We start from the raw sequence: 22,707 nt of genomic DNA, 5'->3' as shown, positions 1-22,707 counted from the left end.
TACCTCAAAAAATAAAATAAAATTAAGGGCCCATAGAGCTTGTTTTTGGCATACGTGACTATGTTCTATCTATTTTTAATAATATGAAAACAAAACTGATATGACTGAAAAGGAACTTAAAAATTGCTCACCCTCATACTTGACCTCCGTAGCTTTTTACGGACATCTCGGCGAATGTCATTGACAGCTACTGACTCCAATTGTTGGTATCGTTGAATTTCTTGATTTATTGTTCCTTCACTTGCACCTAGTTTCCTAAAGACAAGATGATAAATAAAATCCCGCAATCAATCATTGAAGGTAGCGATAAGAGTATTTATTATGAATGACAGCTTATTTGCAGAGGTCTTCTCTTTCTCTTGCACCAGGGGTGTTAATCTGCCGGCCCGCGGGCCGGATGCATCATAGCAAAACTGCTATGATTTCTGTCAGGCACCACTAATTAAAGCACAAGTTCTTAAATTGAACAACAATCTCTGGGGGAAAAACCCCCAAGCCCTCAATAATATATCTAACAACTTCACTAGAATTAATGTTGGATGACAGCTAAATACATTACATTCTAAAATGCACAAAATTTGTATCTTTCTGTCTTAAGCTTATTTTATCAGTAATACTAGAGACTGATTTTTAGATATTTTTCTTTCCCTAATCAAAATCTTGCTTTTTGAAAAGCTAGATATAAGAAATAATTAACAAAAATTTCATTAATGTGCACTTCCATAGGCACTCCAATAAAAATCATACTACTATACACCACATTCAAACTCACTAACCACTAGTGGGAAACAGTCATTTATATTAGGACCCTTGTGCATCCCACGGAATTAGCTACTCACAAAAATGATTGGGATTTGCACAGGCAAATGTGGAACAAAGAGTCTAGCAAGTTTTGACAGTGTGTTCACACTTTTCCAGGGTCACTGTCAAGTTTCCAACGTATGAGCTTTTCAAGTGACTCTGAGGCATTCCTTTATTTAGCCTAATACACCGGCAAATGCTTGCTCAAAGGAAGCTGGAATCTGAAATCTCCGCCCCCTTGCACAATATATTAAAACACAATTCTCCACCTTTCTAATTTTGTCATTAATCATATTCTCCAATTAATTTAAAGAATCAGTTTCCCTTCCGTTAGAAAACCCCCCAAGTTCTTATCTTCTTTAATTTCATGGCCTTGAGGTACAATCCTCCTCCTCCCTCCTTCCAGCCTTAACCCTATCTCTAAAAGCAATACACAAGTTTAACATATGAAATAGCTGCTTCTTCATCTCTTCTCAAGCAAGAACATTCGATGTTACAAGCATTGACAGTCACTGCACTGTAGGCTTATGTGGGCAAAGCAGGAGCAGGTTTTGACATTACTCTCACTTCTTACACAGGTAAAGTTGGCACATTGTTAAGACTTGCCCAGAGTACATGCAAGCAAAATGGGACTCAGTTTTCATACCATTCCTACTTTGTCTATTGAACTCTGAATAGCTTTACAAAAAAAATGTAACTCCTCAGTTTAAAACTGCTGGGGGGTTGACCCACAGACTGAGAGTCTCCTAATTAAATCTTTGTAAAAAAAAGATAAACAATGATTTATTCTGATTGTAAAAAGTTGTTTGGAAACAACATACTTACCTTAAGTCATCAATTACTTTAGCCTGTTCATTCAACTCCCTGATATCTACTAAGCGCTTCACATACTTTCTTCCTCTTTGCTCTCCAGTTTGATTATTAGATGGTCCTTGCCTCCGATGGTCAGCATTCTCCTATTTAAAAAATAAAGGAAGCATTTATTTCATTGCCCATAAGCAGTTTTAATGACTAAAATGAAGACAGAAGAGGTTGAGCACCACCAATCAAAATAGCATGCAGAATCAGATTAAGAAGCCAGCTGATTTTTGATTTGCCAATACCCATATATTCAGCATTTGTTTAGAGATACTACATATGCTACATACATGTCCCCATGAGCAAGACCTGCCCACTTGTAAGTGTGCACTGTTAGAATAAGTCGTATAACTTGATGGTGATCCCACCAGATATTCTACAGGAACAGAGTAACGTTGACTTTTAGGGCTCAAACCCAAGAGGTGATTTACAATCCGCTGCCCCAAAGTGAGCTTGCATATGTCTCCATATAAAGAACCACCATCTGATCTCTAGATGATAATAAATAGCAAGATTAATATGTCAGGAAATGAAACTTCCATTTTTCTTATTGTCTGCCCCTTCTCTGCCTGTACTATTCTTTCAAACATCGTTAGATTGTATTCAGGTATCACCTAAATAGGCTACTATCTATTCCCTAACTTCATGCTGTCAGTGTGACTTGCTTTCCATCTCTTATTTTGTGATCAGAGCTACTATTGATCAGAGCTACATAATTCAAAATGGTCAATTAATTTGAATTTATACTATCCTAAATAAGCAAACTGAGCTAATTTCAACTAACCTTGAATTCACAATGTTTATCTTTCACCAGATAATTACTGCAAATCTAGTTCTGGGAATCCAGGGTACTTTAGATTTGTTTTCCTTAAATATCACTTCATATTTTGAAGCTAGTAACTATTTCTAAAGTTTTGTGAATGGTATTTGCAAAGTTATTACACAAAAATGTAAGAATTCTATTTGGATAATGTAAGTTATCAGCAAGAAACCAAGTTCTTTGTTTTTTAGTTAACAAATAAAACTTCAGCTCTGCTAAATATAACTAGCACTTTAGTGATTAACACTATTCTTTGATAACACATATGGAAGAAAAGGGTATGACAGCCTAAAGTTTGCATAATTATGCACTATTGCTGAGTTGCATAATATATTACTTATTTTTATTGTTAACGTAATAAATGAATGAATGGATGATTAGTTCACTGACCATGCTAACAGTGGGTGACATTGTATCAATTTCATCCTCATCAGATAGGTCAGCTATATTAACAGAGTTCAAATCAGCAATGTCATCTAAATCTTCTTCCCCTGTCAAAGTTGTTAGAGTATTTCCTAAAGCATTTAATCTTTTCCCAATGTTAGGATCCATGTGTACATCAATGCCACACATCTTCCACAGCACATTAAGAGTCCATGTTCCAGCACTGTTACTCTCTGTTTCAACAGAAAATGGAGAAATGTATTAGGATTATACTTTTCAAAAATTAAAGATTGGAGCATGCAAAACTAAGATAGGGTGTTGCATTAATCCTTTCAAGACAATCTTTATCTTATGCACCAGACATGCTAAGAAATATATGAACATTTTTTAAACCAAGCCACAAAGAATGGTTTGAGCTCTTTTTTTTTTGCTGATACACAGGAAAGAAATATCATAAAGAAAAGGATTGACCTACAAGATCCTTCAAATAGAGAATTAAAGGAAATGTAATAATGTCTTCTTGAAAAAGAATGTTAAGAATATTCTTTGAAAACGAATATTAAGACATTTGTAAAATTCTGCCAATATAGAGTAAATCTTACCTGCAGCTGCTTGCCCAGTTGTCCTTGAACACACTTCATAGGTGCCATCTGGTACTACACCTAAAGAATGAAGAATATAGAACATAATGGACATAACAGTATACCAAAGGTTTGTTTTAAATTATATATGTACAAGCATCTGGTACTACATCTAAAAAATGAAGAATATAATTGAGATACCAGTATACCAAAGTTTTGTTTTAAATTATATGGGAATAATCATTTAAACTAAATTTGAATTAAATGTATTGTACATCTCAAACTTATAAGCCATTGATTTGCAGAAATATAATGCTTGGCAAATTCTTATTGAAATTTCCAGTTTTGTAGTTATTTACAAAGACCTCTTTTTCCGTGATGCTATATTATGAAATTCTTGTGAACTCTATTACCTTTTTAAACTGTAGCCTAGAATATATGTTTAAGTTCTAAAAAGTCAAGTTACTAAGAAAAATGCTTACAAGCATTCATCACGAGATCTCCTCGTATTTCTGGCTTCCAATCATCCCAGCTGGTTTCAAAGCCATCAGCAAAGCGGATACAGAAGTTTTTAAAATGACCTTTGCTGACCAGGGATTCTGAAGAGCAGGCAGTAATTAAAGTGCTTTCAATTGTCAAGACTAATGCAGACCCAGTGTCCAGCTCAGTTGTGTGGGTTGTCTGAAGTAAGAAAAGATAACTATAGCAGTAAAATTTGTTTATTTCAATATCAAAATTCAATATTGTATTCATAGTTAAGAGTTCTCTTTCCAATCCCTAGAGTCTCTTTTTTCATTATAGACACCATATTTAGAATTACTCTAAAATAAATGGTTTTCAATTAAAAGCTTGCCTTTAGAACAAAAATACTTCTTTATCAATGAGCATGTCAAAAGTAAACATGCTTTAAAAAGTATTTTTAAAATATTGGGATTTAAATAATAGTTAAACAACAGCACAAATCTATATAATACAGTTTTAATTCTAAAAGAAATTCAGAGATATATGTAAGCATTTCACTATTAAGATTTAATTACATTATATTAATCATAAGAAAAAAGAACTCATGAAACATTTTAATCAAACTTGTCATAAGCAATGCAATTTAGGAAGAAACAAAAAATTTGGAAAATTGGAAACTGTAAGATAAATATACAAAGGTATGTTATCTATGTATATTCATTTTTATACATATACACATGTATGTATGTAATGCATATCACATAGAAAAGATTCAAGTTACATGCAAAGTTCAAAAGATTAATAGTAAGAATTATTTTCAAACCTGTGAAGATTTTATCGCAGAATCTAAATATGCTTTTTTAAAAAAGTTTAGCCTTTACACTATTTTAAACAATAATTCCATTAGCTTTCAAATAAGAGTTTCATTCCGGTAACTAGCAAAGAAGTTAAAAAATCTCCAATAGGACATTCATTTTATAGTACTATTTCAAATTGTGAGCTACAAGGCAGTTTGTTTTTATTTTTTTAATTTTCCAAAATATTTTGCTGCTGCAATAATAAAATGTCAAGAATTTTAAGAATTGTTAATTTGAAAAGAAGTAATAATTCAAATAGGTGTTCTTTTATTGTCTTTAGTATTACCTGTGGTGTATTTGTAATTGGCAGACATATTCCTAAGTCATTAACTGTTAGTTGGAGGAAAAGGGTTCCAAAAGCTTGAGCAGATGTCTGCTGTATTCCTGGTAACATGTCGACAATTTCCTTCGTAGCTCTATGAACATCTTTATTCAAGGCCATTCTCTGTTCATTCCAGTTATCATAAGCAGCTTTGTAGTTCAGCCAAAATAGCACAGCTTTGTAAACAAATAAATATATTTTTCAATATTTTTAGAAGGAAATACTACAGAACGTTAATTTCATGTTTATATGATCCTTTCTTTATAGAAATTTTATTAAAATATAATTTATAACAATAAAAATTAATACAAATTTAAAAATAAACTAATAAAAAGGGGAAAAAATGAAGTTGCAGGAAGAAAATAGAAAGAAAAATAGTATATTGTTTATAATGTATAATATATATAATAGAAGGTAGAAAATCTATAGGAACATACTTGCTTGGATGCGGCTAATACCAAATAGTCTGGAAAGGGGTATTTCATGTGTCCCTTAAAAGTCTTAAGGCAAAAAAGCTGCTCTTCTATTGCTAGACCTTTGACTCTTGATCAAAGATTCTAGATTTTTTTAAAAAAATAAACAGGTTCTGCTCCCCGAAAGAATTTGACTGGAACAGGTAGAAGCACAAATATACCATCTCTCCATGACCCATTAAAGGAGTTGTGTTTTTTCCAAAAATCTATAGGTACCACCAGTGCTTTTTTTGTAAAAGAAAAAGGTGCCGGAACTCACATGTCATACAACCCGCCTTGCCTACTCTACAAGGTTGCATCCAAAAAAGGTGCCAGAACTCCATTCTGAGTGTTCTATGACAAAAAAAGCCCTGGGTACCACACAGAAGTTTCCACTGTAATCATGCAATAATGGAAACAGATCCTTTAAGTTCTAAAGCACCTTTTAGGAATTGAATCCAACACACTACACAACCTTAGGATGTCAATCTTTCTAAATCCTGTTCTACAACAAAGTAAATAAATGTTACAGCAAATCAAAGTTGCAAAATTCCTACAACTGGGATTTTAATGTAAATTAACGGAATCCTTTCCATACAGTCATGTCAATGTAAATACAGTAGGCCTCACTGCTGGTGGGAGGTACTTTCTAGCATGTAAACAGATGTGACAACACTGTGGTTAACAAGACTTTTGTGTCTATGGAAATTGGGGAGTTCATTCCTAGTCTTGAGAAATGATTGAGAAATCATTCAAAATCCAATGAATGCGATGACTGTATAGTGACCAGACTTTCCTTCTTTCAGTCCTTGCAGCAAATAATGAAACAAACCTCAAAGATTTAATTATTTATATTTATTAGAAATTATACCACAGGAGTTTCAAAAAGTGCTTAACTTTCAAATGAAGCCTTTTTATATACTATGTTTTGGTGGCAAAATCTAGTTCTCCAGTGTTCTTTTGACCCAGAGGACTAGAAAGAGTGGGTGAAATGCTGATGATTCCCTGTAAGCTGATCAAACTGCATCTGCTCATAGTTTTGCTTATCCCCTTATTTTGACCATAAGAAATGGTGTTTATCAGAATTGCTGGGAAATGGGGCTGGCTAGGAGAGAAACCAGAGGTGTGCTTCTGTTTCTGGGCAAAATGACTAACATATTAGAACTGCATGACAACATTTGAGAATGTGCAAAGCCATTTACCACAGACATGTTCAGGTCTATAGTTATGAATTGGGAATATTCAAAATGATGGATAATAAATCTACCGGTACGTCTACCTTTATTTTATTTTTATAAAATAAAAAGAGATTCAGTCCCATTAGTACCTCTGTCAAAGGCCACAGGCTGAGCAAAAACTATTGGCCTGTTCAGAGTAATAAGCACAGCTTCTCGATCTGACGAACCACTGATTTCTTCTCTAAGGGCATTTCTTAATCCAATTCTAGTTTTAAAGTAAGCAACTTGATGGAAGTCGGAGCCAGCTTCTTCATATACCTTTATATATTCAAAACATATTTCATGTTAGAACATAGCAAATCTAAACTTGATACTATTTATTTATAATTATAATTGAACGTATAAATCTAAATTAAGAATAATTTAGACTTGTAAGTCATTTTATATAGACAGTGTGTATAGTTACAAACCATATCATACGCCCCAAAGAGAAAAATAACATGAAATTGTACAAAACGGGAGAGACATGCCATAGCCAAGCCAAACCCAATGGGCATGACACATTCTATCCCAAAATTTAGGTGAAGAGCTATGCCTTTAAGATCAAATCCAAATTTCTAGGATCAGAGTGGTTCAAATCTTCAAGGAAATGTTATTTCAAATGGCAGGAATGCTTTGATGTACACTTTATAAATCCCATCAGATGAAGGAAATACAAAGTGTTTTAGCTTTGTCAAATCTTACAGAGAAACATATAATAGTAAAAAGGAAGAGTGTAGGGCAGTCTGTTATACAGCATTCAGAAAATATTCAGATCCCCTTTACTTTTGTCAATTTTTGTTATGCTGCAGCCTGATTCTACAGTTGTTGAAATTCATTTTTTCCTCATTAATCTATACTGAGTACTCCATAATGACAAGATGAAAACAGAATTTTAAGCTGAGCATATATTGAACATCTTTGGAGGGATCTGAAAATGGCTGTCCACCAACGGTCACCATCCGAGCTGACTGAGCTTGAGAGGACGAATGGCAGACAATCCAGGTGTGCAAAACTTGTCATGTCATACCAAAAAGAGTCAAGGCTGTAACTGCTGCCAAAGGTGCTTCAACAAAGTACTGAGTGAAGGCCCTGAATACTTATACTAATGTGATATTTCAGTTCTTCTTTTTAATAAATTTACAGACATTTCTAAAATTCTATTTTCACTTTGTCATTATGGGATACTGAATGTAGATTAATAAGAAAAAAAAGGAATTTCAACTGTAGAATCAAGCTACAGCATAACAGATTTGACAAAAGTGAAGGGGTCTGAATACTTTCTGAATACACTGTACATGGATTTTGAGTCCCCCTCACAAACACATCACATATATGAGATAACCTGTATTTCTTTCTTTAAAGAATTGGAGACTTGTTTAATATTATGTGGAAATCAGTTTCAAGACTTGAAACAAAAACAGTCTTTTCTACCTCTCACATAAATTCTTTAGACTGAGCCTTAAATACATAAGTGTCCAGCCTTGGCAACTTTAAAACTTGTGGACTAATTCCCAGGATTCCACAACCAGCTGTCTGGGGAATTCTGGGAATTAAAGTCCACAAATCTTAAAGTTGCCAAGGTTGGACACACTCTGCTTTAACGTTTTTTTAAAAAACCTTTGGGAGGGGGAAGAATATAACACAATTGATTATGAAAAGTAATTACAGAAACTAATAGTAAGCACTCACCTGATGTTTAACAATCTGTCCTAAAGCCAAATTTAAATCCACTTGGCATTTACCAAAAAGCTTCAAATAACTGGTGCCACCAGGCATAGCTTTGGCTTGTATTCTATTTGAAAGCTCCAGTTCTATCAATCCTGTTTCAAAGCGTACAGCCCACATTGATGGCGTTGTAGCTGTTACCTGGATTCCCTAGTAAAGAAAAGGTAAAAAGTAAAATGGGCTTGGTTCCTGAGTTACAAAGATGTTGGAAGTACTTGAGATACTGAATGGAGTTTATAAAATAACATTCCCACCTGCACACGCATATATAATTCATTCTATAGTTAATTTGATTTTAAAAATTATCTTTGGCCCAGTGGGAATACACCTAAATAAATCTCCAGATTCAAATAGAATAAAAATACCTTAAATTGAAGACTCAAAGAATAAAGGAGAATTTTTGGTTTTTCTCCATCATTTGTTCCATCATGTTCATTCCAAAGAGGAATAGGTTGTTCCCCTCCTATAAAGATAATTAGACAATTGTACACATAATTTTTGTATCTTGTTATTAAAAATATTTGATATCATATTTAAGAGCCAAACTACACGATTATATGCAATTTTTTTTTAAAAAAAACCTTCAATGAGCTGCAAGGTGGTATGGGTAAATATTTATATTATGCCTAATGCATCTTTATTTCTGATCATAAGAATAAAATTTGACATCCTATTCCAGCCCAGCTATAAAGCCTGATTTCTCTTTAGAAATTGAATAAAAGGCCAAGTAAGTCTACTCGTAAAATAAATTTATTTTCTGAAATAAAGAAATTTCATAATCTTCAAAAACAACATAAGGTTATAATGAAAAATCACCCCAAATGTAATTATCTAGAACCAAAATTAAGGAGATATTATTTTGATAGTTGAAGGCCAGAGTATGCAATATTAGTGTTTGGCTGCTTACCCTAAAATATGCTCAGGTTTCTGAATACTATTTGTTTGACTTATAAAATAAATGTAATGATTTATTGTATATTGTAGTCTTTGCAGTAATTATTGACATTTGTTAAGTTAGTCCATATAAAGCTTTATAAAATGACACTCAATTTAATAGAACTGAATGGATCTATTATAACTGCAATCCTTAATACATTTAGAAACAAACAGTATTAAAATTAATATTCTTTTCTAAATGGAAAAATAAAAATGCACAGTTCCGCTGCAGTACATTAAACACCTTTCTGAGATTTAAAAATTAATAAATTCAAGAAATCATGTCTTAATTCTGGCCTTTATGGGATTATATTTTATTCCAGAATAATTTTAATTTCATTGGTCTCATCAAATACACAATCTTTAAAAATATTTCCACAAAAGGGGTATACACTCAGTATCTTTCCTATTTATAAAGTACTAAAAATAGATTATTTGTGCTTAATATAGCCTAAGAAACATTCCTGTCAGTCCATCAAGTTGCTTAATAAAAGTTTAAAGCCATTAGACTACCTGAGACTTTCTGTATTACTTCATTGACTTCTTTCATAAATACTTTCTGCACAAAAACCAAATGGTTCAAAAGATCTGTTGAAAGGTTATGCTCAAAGGACCCCACCTAGGAGAAAGATCATGTTTTAAATATTAATTCATGAAATGTAATTATGACTTTGTTAAATAATTCAAATTAAGAATTATGTTGGATGTTGAAAATTTTGAGACTGTGTATTTAATTTTATTTGCAGATATATAGGAGTGATTTGACACTGTTATCTATGAGGAAGTTATTTTTAAACGTCCATATCTCATTTATGGGCATAGTATTTTCTCAAAGTCTCCCACTGAAGTACTGATCAGACTCGACTATATTTAGTTTACCAGCCTAAATATGGTCAACCAGGTGGTACTATATCAGACATGTCAAACACAAGGCCCGGGGGCCAGATCCGGCCCGCAAAGTGGTTTCATGTGGCCTGCAAAGTGGTTTCCTGTGGCCCGCAAAGCCATCCTGGAAACAGTGAGGGAACGGCCCCCACTGCCTTGGCCCTGGCCCAGAGACCCTCCTTCTGCCAGAGACCCTCAGATCTGTCCCTCTCCTGCCCAGGCCCCCATAGGCACCCTTGATGCGAACGATGTAGAGCTGGCCACGCCCACCCAGTAGGCCATACGCACTCTAGCCATGCCCACCCAGTAGGCCATGCCCACCCTGGCCCCGAGGGCTACTGCAATGCTGATGCGGCCCTCAATGAAATTGAGTTTGACACCCCTGTACTATATGCTTAGACTAAAAGGATACAATTTGGGGTATACCAAATATTTGTCTATAACAACTGGTTACTTACAAAATACTAGGAGAAAACTATGAATCAACCATTTTGAGGATACAACATAAAAAAATTGTCAACTTAAAAATATGCATAAGAAGCCAATTCAAAAATGTTTTTGAGATTGTAACTGCTTCTGGACTTCAAAATGGAAGGTTTTGATGGTTAGATTGACTTTGTTATAGAAATAAAAGGTAAAGGTTCCCCCGCACATGCGTGCTAGTCGTTTCCAACTCTAGGGGCCGGTGCTCATCTCTGTTTCAAAGTCGAAGAGCCAGCGCTTGTCCGAGGATGTCTCCGTGGTCATGTGGCCGGCATGACTAGACGCCAAAGGCGCACGGAACGGTTACCTTCCCACCAGAGTGGTCCCTATTTTTCTACTTGCATTTTTACGTGCTTTCGAACTGCTAGGTTGGCAGAAGCTGGGACGAATAACAGGCGCTCACTCTGTTACGCGGCACTCGGGATTCGACCCGCCAAACTGCCAACCTTCTGATCGACAAGCTCAGCATCCTAACCCACTGAGCCACCGCGTCTGAATTAATTAGAAACATAAAGCAAAAGGAAAAGGTACTATGCTGTACTGAAAAGTTGGAAATCACTGCTTTTTATTCTTCTTTCTTTACTTTTGCACCTTTTCTTTTTAGAATACAGCTGGAAGAGACCTTGGAGGAATTCTAATCCACCCTCCTGCTCAAGCAGGAGGTCCTATACCATCTGAGACAAGTGACTGTCTAGCCCTGTGGTGGCGAACCTATGGCACAGGTGGCACGCCATTGCTCCAGTCATAGGCCTTCAGCTGGGTTTTATAAAACCTTTTCGCTCTAGGCCTCCACCACTGTGTGCAAAAAAAAAAAAATCAATTTCAACTTCTTGCAAGAAAAAAGATCTTGCAAAGTTGGAATCGATTGAACTTTAGTCCCACCCAGTCTGCCGTTACCACCGCAGGCACACCCACCCAATGGGCCACGCCCATCCGGCAGCCGACAATACGTAAGTGGGTTTTGGATTGCAGTTTGGGCACTCGGTCTCTAAAAGGTTTGCCATCACAGGTCTAGCCTCTTCTTAAAAATCTCCAGTGATGGAGCACCCATATTTTGGAGGCAAGTTGTTCCACTAGTTAATTGTCAGGAAGTTTCTCCTTAATTCCAGGTTGCTTTTCTCTTTGATCAGTTTCCAACCATTGTTTCTTGTCCTGCCCTCTGGTGCTTTGGTGAATAAAGTGACCCCCTCTTCTTGGTGGCAGCCCCTCAAATATTGGAATACTGCTATCATATTACCCCTATTTCTTCTTTTCTTTAGACTAGCCAAACCTGCAGCTGTTCTTCATATGTTTTAGTCTCCAGGCCTTTAATCATCTTGGTTGCTCTTCTCTGAATTTTTTTCCAAACTCTCAACATCTTTTTTGTTATATGGTGACCAAAATTGGCTGAAGTATTCCAGGTGTGGTCTCACTAGGGTTTTATAAAGCAGTACTAATACCTCGTGTGATCCTGATTCTATGCCTCTGTTTATACAACCCAGGATTGTATTAGCTTTTTTGGCTGCTGCTACACTCTGCTGGCTCATAGTCAAGTGATCGTCCACTAAGACTCCAAGATCCCTCCAAGGTTTTTCTTTGCCTCTTTCTTGGCTTTTGCTTTCATTTATATTTTATTTTTTATTTTTTTATTTTTTTATTTTTATTCCATTTATATCCCGCCCTTCTCCGAAGACTCAGGGCGGCTTACAAGCTTAGCAGTAGCCTTCATTCTATGTATATGCCTGCTTATTAGGGCTTTCACACACACCCCAAGCGGCATTATTACAAAGTCAGCTTAATTGCCCCCAACAATCTGGGTCCTTATCTTATAATAAAATTAAAATAAAAAATGAGGTAGCACAGATACAGTCCTCAACTTGGAACAGTTTGTTTAGTGACTATTCAAAGTTACAATGACCATTTTTCTCACTTATGACCACTGCAGCATCCTTTTGGTCACATGATCAAAATTCAGGGACTCTGCAACAGGTTCATATTTATGTCCTGGGGTTATGTGAACTTTTATATCATTTTCTGCAACCTTCTGACAAGCAAAGGCAATTGGAAAGCAAAGGTTCACTTAATAACTGTGTTACTCATTTAAACAACTGCAATGATTCCCTTAACAACTATGGAAAGAAAAGTCATAAAATGAGGCTAAATTCACTTTAGAAATGTCTTGCTTGGCAACAAAAATGTTCAATTGTGGGCATAAGTGAAGGACTATCTGTAAAGTCAAACTATAATACAAACCTCAGCCACACAACGCAAATAGTTTCCCTGGAGATAATAGCCCTGTTTAGCTGGCAGTTCATCTATACTCCATATTTGATCTGAGTAATTATCATGTTCCTCCATAACATATTTGCCTGACATTGTCACAGGAGGGAGGTTGAGACTAGCTGAAGGAGGTATGGTAGACATATCAGTGGCAGACACTTTGGAAGTGAATCGTAACTTGTGATTTGGGAGTTCAAATGTAAATCTTGTCTGTGCACCTGGGGAAGAAAAAAACATGTAAGCTCAGTGCGATAATCTCTTATTGGTACAGCGATTCTAGAAATAATTTCCCATCTCCTGGTTTACTTTCTAAGTACAGACAGTGAACTACTTCCAAATGCATAGGGATTCTTTTTCCATAAAACCAAGAAACCCCAGCTACATAATACATTAACACAGCATGAAGACTATCTAATTTTTGTACATTCCTAGATTCCTAAAATTCAGAAGAACTATTCTAATCCAAAATACTGTGAAATAACATCTTGTCTAGTGACAGTCACTTCAAATTTTTCAAGTTTCAAACAGACCATCTAGGAAACAAGCAAAGCTGCTTTAAATAAAACCAATATTGGATTTGTGAGTATATATTTAAAGATAGGACACTGCAAAAATAGATATATACTCAGTGTGAAAATATTTTTAATAAGTTTGTGCAGCCCTTTAATTTAAAGGAAAAATGTGCAATGCAAGACACAATGGTATAAACATTACATTTGCCTACCAGCTCTTGCAGCACGCATACCTCGTTTGGGGATTACACAAGGTAAGCCTTGATCCTAGAAAAAGCCAAAAACTACTTCAAGGTGTGGCTGAAAGATGCTATGTTCTTACCCCTTGAAGCATCTACTCCCTTCAAATTAAAAATGCTGCACAATCCAAATTTTTATTGTTTTAACAATATTTTCCATTTACATTCCAATTTCTGCATCTTAAAATTTATAGTCAATCTAATATGAGAAACAGGATCCAAAGAACTACTGTAACTGACTAGTTTTAAATACATTAAATACATGAAGTTGCTTATCAACTATTCTGTGTTAGAATTCTGAACTGAGGAGCCTCAGAGAAGTTTACCATCAGGTGTGAAACAGGGAGACAAAATTCCTTTGTTAAAAAATAATGGAAATGTCCAACTGGAAGAGCTCTTCAAATCTCAGTGTCATGTATTAGAATTTTAGTTGAGTGGAACTATGACTATTACTTTAAGATGCTTCATATAATAACAAAATTAATTACCTGTCATTCCATGACTTCGCATTCTTCCCATTTTGTACTCCGCTTTCAAAGAAGGCAAGAGTGCTGCTCCAATAGCAATTCCATCAATCATGGCACTGAATTTAAGAACTATCGGCTTCTTTTCCAAACCTTCTGGCAATTGTGGAAATTCATTTGTTTCAACAGGAGTCTGATTTACACTTGTAGGTGTTTTTTCTGCAGGTAGTGGGGTTGCAATATCTTCTTTGGGAGGCTGTGTACTATTTACAGAAATGGGACATACAATTATCATATATTCTAAATGGTTTCCACGGGATGACTGTACGAATTGCAACACCTCTAGGTGAGGGAATGTAAGATTATTAAATAAATAAATAAATAAATAAAAATGAATGAATGAATGAATAAATAAATAAATAAATAAATAAATAAATAAATACTTACACTGCAGATGGTTGTCTGATGAGATCCGATATTTGTTTTGAAAGCTGATGAGAACTGCGAACCATCATACTGTGAAGAGTAGCTGGATGCTGAGGAATGTTGATGCTGATAGCACCTACTTTGAAGATGGCAGCATTGTTTGTTTTCACTCCTCTTTGGGCACTATAAAGAGCTTGCGATTTGGCAATACTACATTTCACCACAGTTCTAAAAAGAAAATACATGCTTAGCTTCTTCAAAAACCTTTAAAAGATGTTTAGTGGCCTTAGTGAGTCATTTTGTACTATCAAATAATATTAACAGTCTATGGCCAATGTTCAGCTGAGCCTAATTAATACAATTATTCTTAGTGGTTATAGGAAGGTATTTGATTGTGTGATCTTATATACAGGTAAGGAAGCTACAGACTGGACCAGACCTGGGCATTCAATGGCCCACGGGCCACATCTGGTCCTTTGACTGTCCCTGTCTGGCTCGTGGCAGCAGCCCTATTGGTTTGGCCCTCCACAACAGTCCGAGTTTTTCATGTGGCCCCTTGGGAAAATTTATTGCCCACCCCTGGTCTGGACAGAACATGGCAAAACAGACTAGCTCCAGGTTGGCAAAGGAGTGAGATAAGGGTGTATAATCATTCTTTACTTATTGAATCTATGTGCTGAATATAGATTAAGGCAATCTGGATTGGAAGATGAATATAGTTTTGGAAGAAGAAACATCAATAACTCATGCTATATTGATGACTCTATCTGCAAGGTCTAATAATAAAAGCCAAGCAGTGTGAGAAAAATCTAATTAAAAATAAATATAAAGACCAAACTAATGAAAACAGAACAATCAGCCTTAAAATTAATAATAAAGATATCTAGTAGATATCTTTTGCCTTTTGGGATCAACCATTAACAGTAAAAGAACAATCATATGTCATAAATTAATATTTGGAACGGCAGCCATGAAGGCCTTGGAAAAGATATTACAATGTATCTAGATCTATAAATATCAGAATAGTGCAAGCAATGGTATTCCCAGTAAAGCTCTATAGAAGCAAAAGTTGGACTTTGAAGAACCAGAAGGCAAAGAGTGATCATCCAAGAAAACAAATAAATGGACCATCAAGCAAATCAATTCCGATTTCTCATAAGGCACAAATAACGAGGCTCAAATTATCATATTTTGGACACGTAATGTGAAAATTCAGTATTCTAGAAAAGGTTCTCATGCTGGGAAGATGGAAGGAAAGAGAAGATGATGCCAGTAGTGAAGTGTATTAATTCAGTTAAAGTGATAATGGGTGTACTGTTAGACGAACTGAAAGACCAGGTTAGGGATATAGACTATCATGGTGCAAATCAATTTAAGTTGTTATGAGGACTTGATAGCATATAATTAACCAAATAATTTAATAGTCAAAACTGCTCAATAACATATGTAGCTTATTCAGGTGTGGCAGAAAAGTCCTGATATTCTCACACAATTATTATTTAGGATTAGACCTCCGTTTCTTCCCATGCCATTACAGTAGGAGAGGTATCAGACTATGCAATGACAACATCTGTTTAGAATCTGTGCTATCAGGAACACGGCTGTGTGCATGAAAATATTTTAAATATACAGTAAATGCTTTCATTGTATACAGGAAAGCTCCTTTAGATGAGACATTCCATGCACATTTTTCGGATGGGATGTATATCAAATATTTCTGTGATGTGTAACAATTTTTGTTGCAACACTTTAACAGCATTTAATATAACAATAGTATAGTATAACAACAGGAGAGTCTTCGTAATCAATGCAAAGTCAGAACTATCTTCTTTTATTATTCTCATAGAATAAAGTCAGTATACTTAATATTCTTATCATGCCAATGAGTGAGACTAAAAAGTTACAAATTTAGAAAATCACTTTAAATATCCGAACTATTCTGTAAAGGATCAGTTTGGTGTAGTGATTAAAGTAACAGGCTAGAAAGCAGTGAAACATGAGTTCTAGTCCTGCCTTAAGCACAAAGCCAGTTGGGTGACCTTGGGTCAGTCAGTCATTTGCAGCTTTAGGAAGGAGGCAATGGCAAACCACTTCTGAAATCTTGCCAGGAAAAGTGCAGAGACTTGGCTAGGCAGTTACCAAGATCAACACTAACCAGAAGGCACCAAAAGAATCCCCCCAAGCCCCATTCTGTCAATAAATGAAAAGTGTAAACACATGGTTCAAAACTTCTAATATATGCTGATTCCAATTTTATCAGTTATATCTCATAATAAAACTAGTTAAGTATATACAAAAAATGCATCTTAACTATACTACATACATCTTCAACTATACTACATTCTGTCTGAAAGTCATTTAAAGGCAACGTGACATACAGAAATTCCTGTTTGGCTGTGCTTGTTGGTGATGTAGGAAAATCCTCCAACCTACATGTAAGATTGGATGAAAGCAAAAACAAAACAAAGCAAATTAAGGAATAAAAAGTCATGCAGAAGAGTTAGTCAGATATTGTTAATTCAAAATATGCTCAAATACTTGAAAAATTATTATATAAGCAGTGATAACTGGTGAATCTCAATACTGCAAAGAATAATAAGCAAGCCATTCATTTCAGTATAAATAATATATTGATAATGTTTCTGGCTGCTCCAAAAGTGTATGCATGCAAAATTTCTATCAGATCAATAACTGGATAAATTTAATCAGGTAAGAAACGCTTTCACCTACTGGATCATACAATGAACTCTCAGGACAGATGCAAATTTATAAGAAGTCTTGTAACTAATTCTTATTTTGTTATAGCATTCTTCTTACTGTAATAAGGGATTTATACAAACATTAACACATCTGGCTATCTTTTGAAATAATATGTAATTGAAAAGTTTTATTTAAGTTTGTTAAGTGCAAATTTATCCAGAAAAGGATTTCATAGAATTAATAGTATCAACATCTTTGATATGTATGTATGTATGTATGTATGTATGTATGTATGTATGTGTGTGTGTGTGTGTGTGTAATTTTTTTTTGGCTTGCTAACAAAGAATAAAGGGAGACAGATATGATCATTTCAAACTTATTTGTTCTCATCAGTCAGCCATACCCTTCTGAGATTCGAACCTGGGCCAACTGCGTCTTAAGCAGTTGTTTTAACCCCTGTAGATGGCCTTGGGCTCGGCTGAAACAGGAAATAAGATTTGTCCCATGTTTGGGGCCTAAGCAAGTGCATTCTAAATACTTAACAAACATTTAACATATATATATATACATACATATGCATACACACACACACATAGAAAACACATATATATATATGGGAAAAACTGGGAAAAACTGATCCAAAAATTAGTTGTTCCCATATTCTCTTAAATAATTAAATAATACATTTTACAGACAGGAAAAAACCCATTATCTACAGACATGTGAAAAAGAAAGTACACCCATTCTCCATTTTGACTTTCTTTTTGTAAAATAAATGATGACATGGTGTATTATGTCATGTGTTGTTTGTTGTTCATCTGATGCTTTATTTACCTACTTTTAAGAACTGCTAAGGACCAGATGATTTTTACTATGTCCTGATTTGTAAAACCACAGAATTCAAAGAGGACATACTTTCTTTTTCACATGACTTAGATTTATTTCATTTATGATGAAATATGTGAGAGTGAACTATATAACATATTTATAGTGTCCTGCCATTGCTATTCTATTTAAAGTGTTTGTATAAAATTTTAATAACCATACATTTTCAAGTATGCAAGAAGCAAAGAATGAAATATGAGGGTGAAGGTTTGTTCTCTGACCTTGTGGGTTGGTTTCTGAATGTTTCGTTACTAGGCTAGGTAACATCTTCAGCAGAGTTTACAGTATGTCAGTGTGATTCTGTTTATAAGAACTTAATGAAATGTTCAGAAACCAACCCACATGTTTGGAGAACGAACCTTCACTCTCATCCTACATCCAAGCTATAGATAATCGCCACTATTGCAAAATGAAATTCGCAAAATATTTAGGGACTTATATGCACAAAAATGGAAACAACTGTTTTAACATCAGATAAACCTCATCAAAGTTAAATGATTTGTTACCAAGCAACACAGTATTTTAAAACTTTCTAAAAATATAATTACTTCAATTAAGCACACTGCATTTTAAAAAAAGTTTTTCTAGGAAATCCTACATGTAATTTAGTGAATTTGTCAAAAACGAATCCAGTGAAAGTGTGTTTATATTAAGAAAAATAACTGCTTTTTAATTATTCTTGCCAAGAATTCCATTACTATAAATTACTATAGTGTTTAATAATGGCAGCATGATCATCAGAAACAAATAGTAATAGGTTGAAACTGAATTGTTATAGTTAGGTTAAATACATCAGACAAAAAAAAGACCAAAAGACAATATATTAAAGATATCAAATTAAAACGTGGCAGGATTAACATAGTTTAATGATTTAATTAATATCTTGTTGCATCAAAATGATTCTTGAGTCTTTACCTACTTCCTAATACGTACCACCTGTTCAGGAAAACCTTGGACTCTAGCTATCATATTAATATTAATGAATATTTGACTCATTGTAATGATTATTGTTAACTTCTATAGTTAACTCTAAAAGTAAGATAAAAGGCATTTTTGTATCACTTCTGCCATTGTTTATTTTGCCTACATAGTCAATGCAATTCAATTACTAGGAACACTGGACCTAACCTTTTATACTGGGCATAACTTCGGTTTTTATAAATAACAATTCAAGTATCACTTTTTATTTGAACTCACTGGATATTTGGTGTGATCCCTTCCAGTAGAACAATATTAACACCACCTATATGAGCAGTAGCACTTGTCTCGGTCATCTTTTGGTGCAGTACATCTTTAATAGGAAAAAAAGGGTATTTACAGTGAAAAATTATTATTTACATTCATAGGTAAAGGTTCCCCTGCACATGCGTGCTAGTCGTTTCCGACTCTAGGGGCCGGTGCTCATCTCCATTTCAAAGCTGAAGAGCCAGCGTTTGTCCGAGGACGGCTCCATGGTCATGTGGCCGGCATGACTAGACGCCAAAGGCACACGGAACGCTGTTACCTTCCCACCGTAGTGGTCCCTATTTTTCTACTTGCATTTTTATGGGCTTTTGAACTGCTAGGTTGGCAGAAGCTGGGACGAGTAACAGGCGCTCACTCTGTTACGCGGCACTCGGGATTCGACCCGCCAAACTGCCGACCATCTGATCGACAAGCTCAGCGTCCTAACCCACTGAGCCACTGCGTCCCTATTTACATTCATGCATAATAATAATAATAATAATAATAATAATAATAATAATAATAATAATAATAATTTTATTTATAATTATTATTAGAAATACAATAGGTAAAATATAAGACCCTTATAACAATAAACTTATAAAGACATTTCTAACAAGTTTGGACAATATGTTAAAATGTCTTTATAAGTATATTGTTATAGGGTCATATATTTTGCCTGCTGTATTTCTAATAAGAATATAAATTTTTACAACAAATTTTAAAGTTAGCATATTTTAATATAATTTGATCAATGCAACCTATGTAGTTTTTCAGTTTCTTATAGTTTTGCAAAGCATTGTTACATTTATATCCTTCATTTTATCAATTTACCTTAAAGTGATCCATGATACCACCCACATTTTATTCCCCAAATAAGCCAATGAGGTAAGGTAATTAAGATTTTATTAGTCAAGGTTACCCAGTAAGCTTCACATAGATAAGTAAAACTATGAACTCAAATCTCTCCAGTTTTAATCAGATTCCCAGCAATATCCTAATTATTTTTACATTAAAATACACTAAACAGAATAATCCTTTCATTATTTCAATAAGATAAATATTTTTCCAAAAGCAGTCTGGGTTATATTATATTATCTGTCATATTCTGTATTTCACTTCTCACTTTTATTAATCAAAACAAATGTATTCAATTAACAACTTCTACCTTTCATTTTTTCTTTCAGTGTAAAGCTACCATGGATTCTCTTCAGTTCTGATTCCATTGTTAGCCCACCAATATCTGCTTCAAGATGTGTGCGATTTACCATGCCAATTCCAAAGATTATGAGGGTCACATGCTGAGGTTCAGATATGACCAAACTACGTTTTCTCTGAGGTCTGCTCAAGCTGCTGCTATCTTGTTCATTTTCAAATGCAACTTTACATGCAGGTTCTGTAGGGCTCCGAATTCCTACAAGAAATGGAAATAAAACCAAGAAATATTATTAGAATTTATTCAAAAATAATTACATAAAAGATATATCCATCAATATGCCTTTAACTTTTATATCTGCACTCTTTCTTATCTTGTAGACTGTTTTATTTAGCCGTAACAGCAGTAAAACATAATGAATATCTTAAACACAATAAACACATAAGATAGTAAGCATCTTCATATTAGGATTTTGGTTTTGTAAACTAGTGATATTTACTTCACATGGATAAATGAATTTAATGAAAGTTGATGGCACTTTGTATCCTTCAAAGGTTCAAAATGTCAACATTTCAATTAAAATTTAGAATTACCATTATTTTAAGTGTTGCCAATAAATTCAATTTAATAATGAATGAGAACTGTTTCTGATTACCGGTAATCAGAATTAAAATTTAAATAATCTAACAATAGAACAATTAATTATCAGAACAATTAATAAGAAATTGAAATAGTTGTAATGGGGGGATGTGTAACGACCTATGTACAGAAAGGGCCATGTTGTACTGTAACTACAGATTAGAAGTTAGGTGATGTGAGTTTTAGTCCTGCTCTAGGCACAGAAGCCAAAAGACTGAGCCAATCACTCTATTTCACCCTTAAGAAGAAGGCAATGGAAAGTTATTCAGGAAATGTTGCCAAGTAAGCTGCATAGACCTGATCATGTAGTCACCAGGAGTCAAGATTGACTCAGAGCCACCAAAACAACTGTTTACATATAGACCTCACATTTCTGAATATCAAATAATACATCTGAATAACGGGATTGAGAACTTTCTCGTTGCCTTAATTTTTTTTGTGTGTAAACAAAAATTTTAATCAAGTCAGTTCCAAAATTAATGTATTAGCTAGCCAAGGATTGGATTTTGATATGAATATTCTTGTGATGCTCAAAAGCAGCCAATATCAAAAGCTACTATTCTTTTTTTTAAAAAAAAGATTTTTTTATTAGTTTTCCAGTTTTACATTTGAGTATTTGGAAAGCAATGTGGTAATTGGGTTAAACAATAGTTCAAAAACAAAATCTTTAGTAGGTATCTCAGGTTACATCATCAAATATTTCTTCTCTGTTTCCCTTAACATTTACTATTTCATATTTAAGCTAGTAAATGTCTAATTGTAACAAACTCAGTAAGAACTTCATTATCACATTTATAAATACATGTTTGCTTATACATATCTTAATAAATCTCAATAAACAATCCATGTCCTGTTATTAAGTTTTACCTAATTTTTAATTACAGTATTCCAATTTGACCTTTGATATCCATAGTATTTAACTTTCAGGTAATCCAAATTTCCTTTATCTCACTTCACAAAAATTATGATGCCTAAAATACACTTATAAGTTACTTAAATATATTATTATATTTCATAAAACATTTTCTATTTCTCACCCTAATACATCATCACCTTAATAATAGAGTATCCTTTATTAGTTCAAATCCATCATCTATATTATCTGGGCTAGTCAATAATTCAAACCTATTTCCTAATAGTTAGTTTACATTTCCCTTGTAAATCTAAATCCTCAGTATTAGACAGATTAATCCCTTATTTGTTAGTATTTTCCAACTATTTTAAATCTAGTAATCAAATTTCCCTTTGTCTCAGAATCTCCCTTTAGCCCACTAGTTGACAGTTTAGGGTCCTCTCTAGTAAACCAAAAAGCCCGTTTTTCAACCTAATTCTAGCTTTCTTCTTTTGCCAACCAGGCTTCCATACCAATGCTTTTAAGTCATCAAACAGATCTCCCTTCATTCTTGTATATGTTACT

At 34.2% G+C, this 22,707-nt stretch overlaps 1 protein-coding gene across 5 annotated transcripts in view; it reads right to left on the bottom strand.

Annotated features, from left to right (window-relative positions):
* Window positions 1–22,707, bottom strand: part of BLTP1 (bridge-like lipid transfer protein family member 1) — a 148,884-nt gene that overhangs the window by 40,224 nt on the left and 85,953 nt on the right. For 4 of the 5 annotated variants that reach the window (XM_083367354.1, XM_083367353.1, XM_083367356.1 and 1 more), the window contains exons 47-63: window positions 20,664–20,909; window positions 19,469–19,562; window positions 17,065–17,115; window positions 14,708–14,914; window positions 14,285–14,523; window positions 13,019–13,263; window positions 9,932–10,037; window positions 8,848–8,945; window positions 8,447–8,632; window positions 6,865–7,033; window positions 5,050–5,261; window positions 3,927–4,125; window positions 3,466–3,525; window positions 2,870–3,096; window positions 1,950–2,150; window positions 1,627–1,757; window positions 132–255 (exon numbers count right to left, since the gene is read on the bottom strand). In XM_083367354.1, the coding sequence (XP_083223480.1) occupies window positions 132–255; window positions 1,627–1,757; window positions 1,950–2,150; window positions 2,870–3,096; window positions 3,466–3,525; window positions 3,927–4,125; window positions 5,050–5,261; window positions 6,865–7,033; window positions 8,447–8,632; window positions 8,848–8,945; window positions 9,932–10,037; window positions 13,019–13,263; window positions 14,285–14,523; window positions 14,708–14,914; window positions 17,065–17,115; window positions 19,469–19,562; window positions 20,664–20,909 (2,795 nt within the window). The remainder of the gene's footprint in view (window positions 1–131; window positions 256–1,626; window positions 1,758–1,949; window positions 2,151–2,869; window positions 3,097–3,465; window positions 3,526–3,926; window positions 4,126–5,049; window positions 5,262–6,864; window positions 7,034–8,446; window positions 8,633–8,847; window positions 8,946–9,931; window positions 10,038–13,018; window positions 13,264–14,284; window positions 14,524–14,707; window positions 14,915–17,064; window positions 17,116–19,468; window positions 19,563–20,663; window positions 20,910–22,707) is intronic. The other variant, XM_083367357.1, reaches the window with a different exon arrangement.

Source organism: Vipera ursinii (genome assembly GCF_947247035.1).
Source record: "Vipera ursinii genome assembly, chromosome: 7".
Classification (NCBI taxonomy): domain Eukaryota; kingdom Metazoa; phylum Chordata; class Lepidosauria; order Squamata; family Viperidae; genus Vipera; species Vipera ursinii.
The sequence above is the reverse complement of the archived record's forward strand: the minus strand, read 5'-3'. Positions and strand labels throughout refer to the sequence as shown.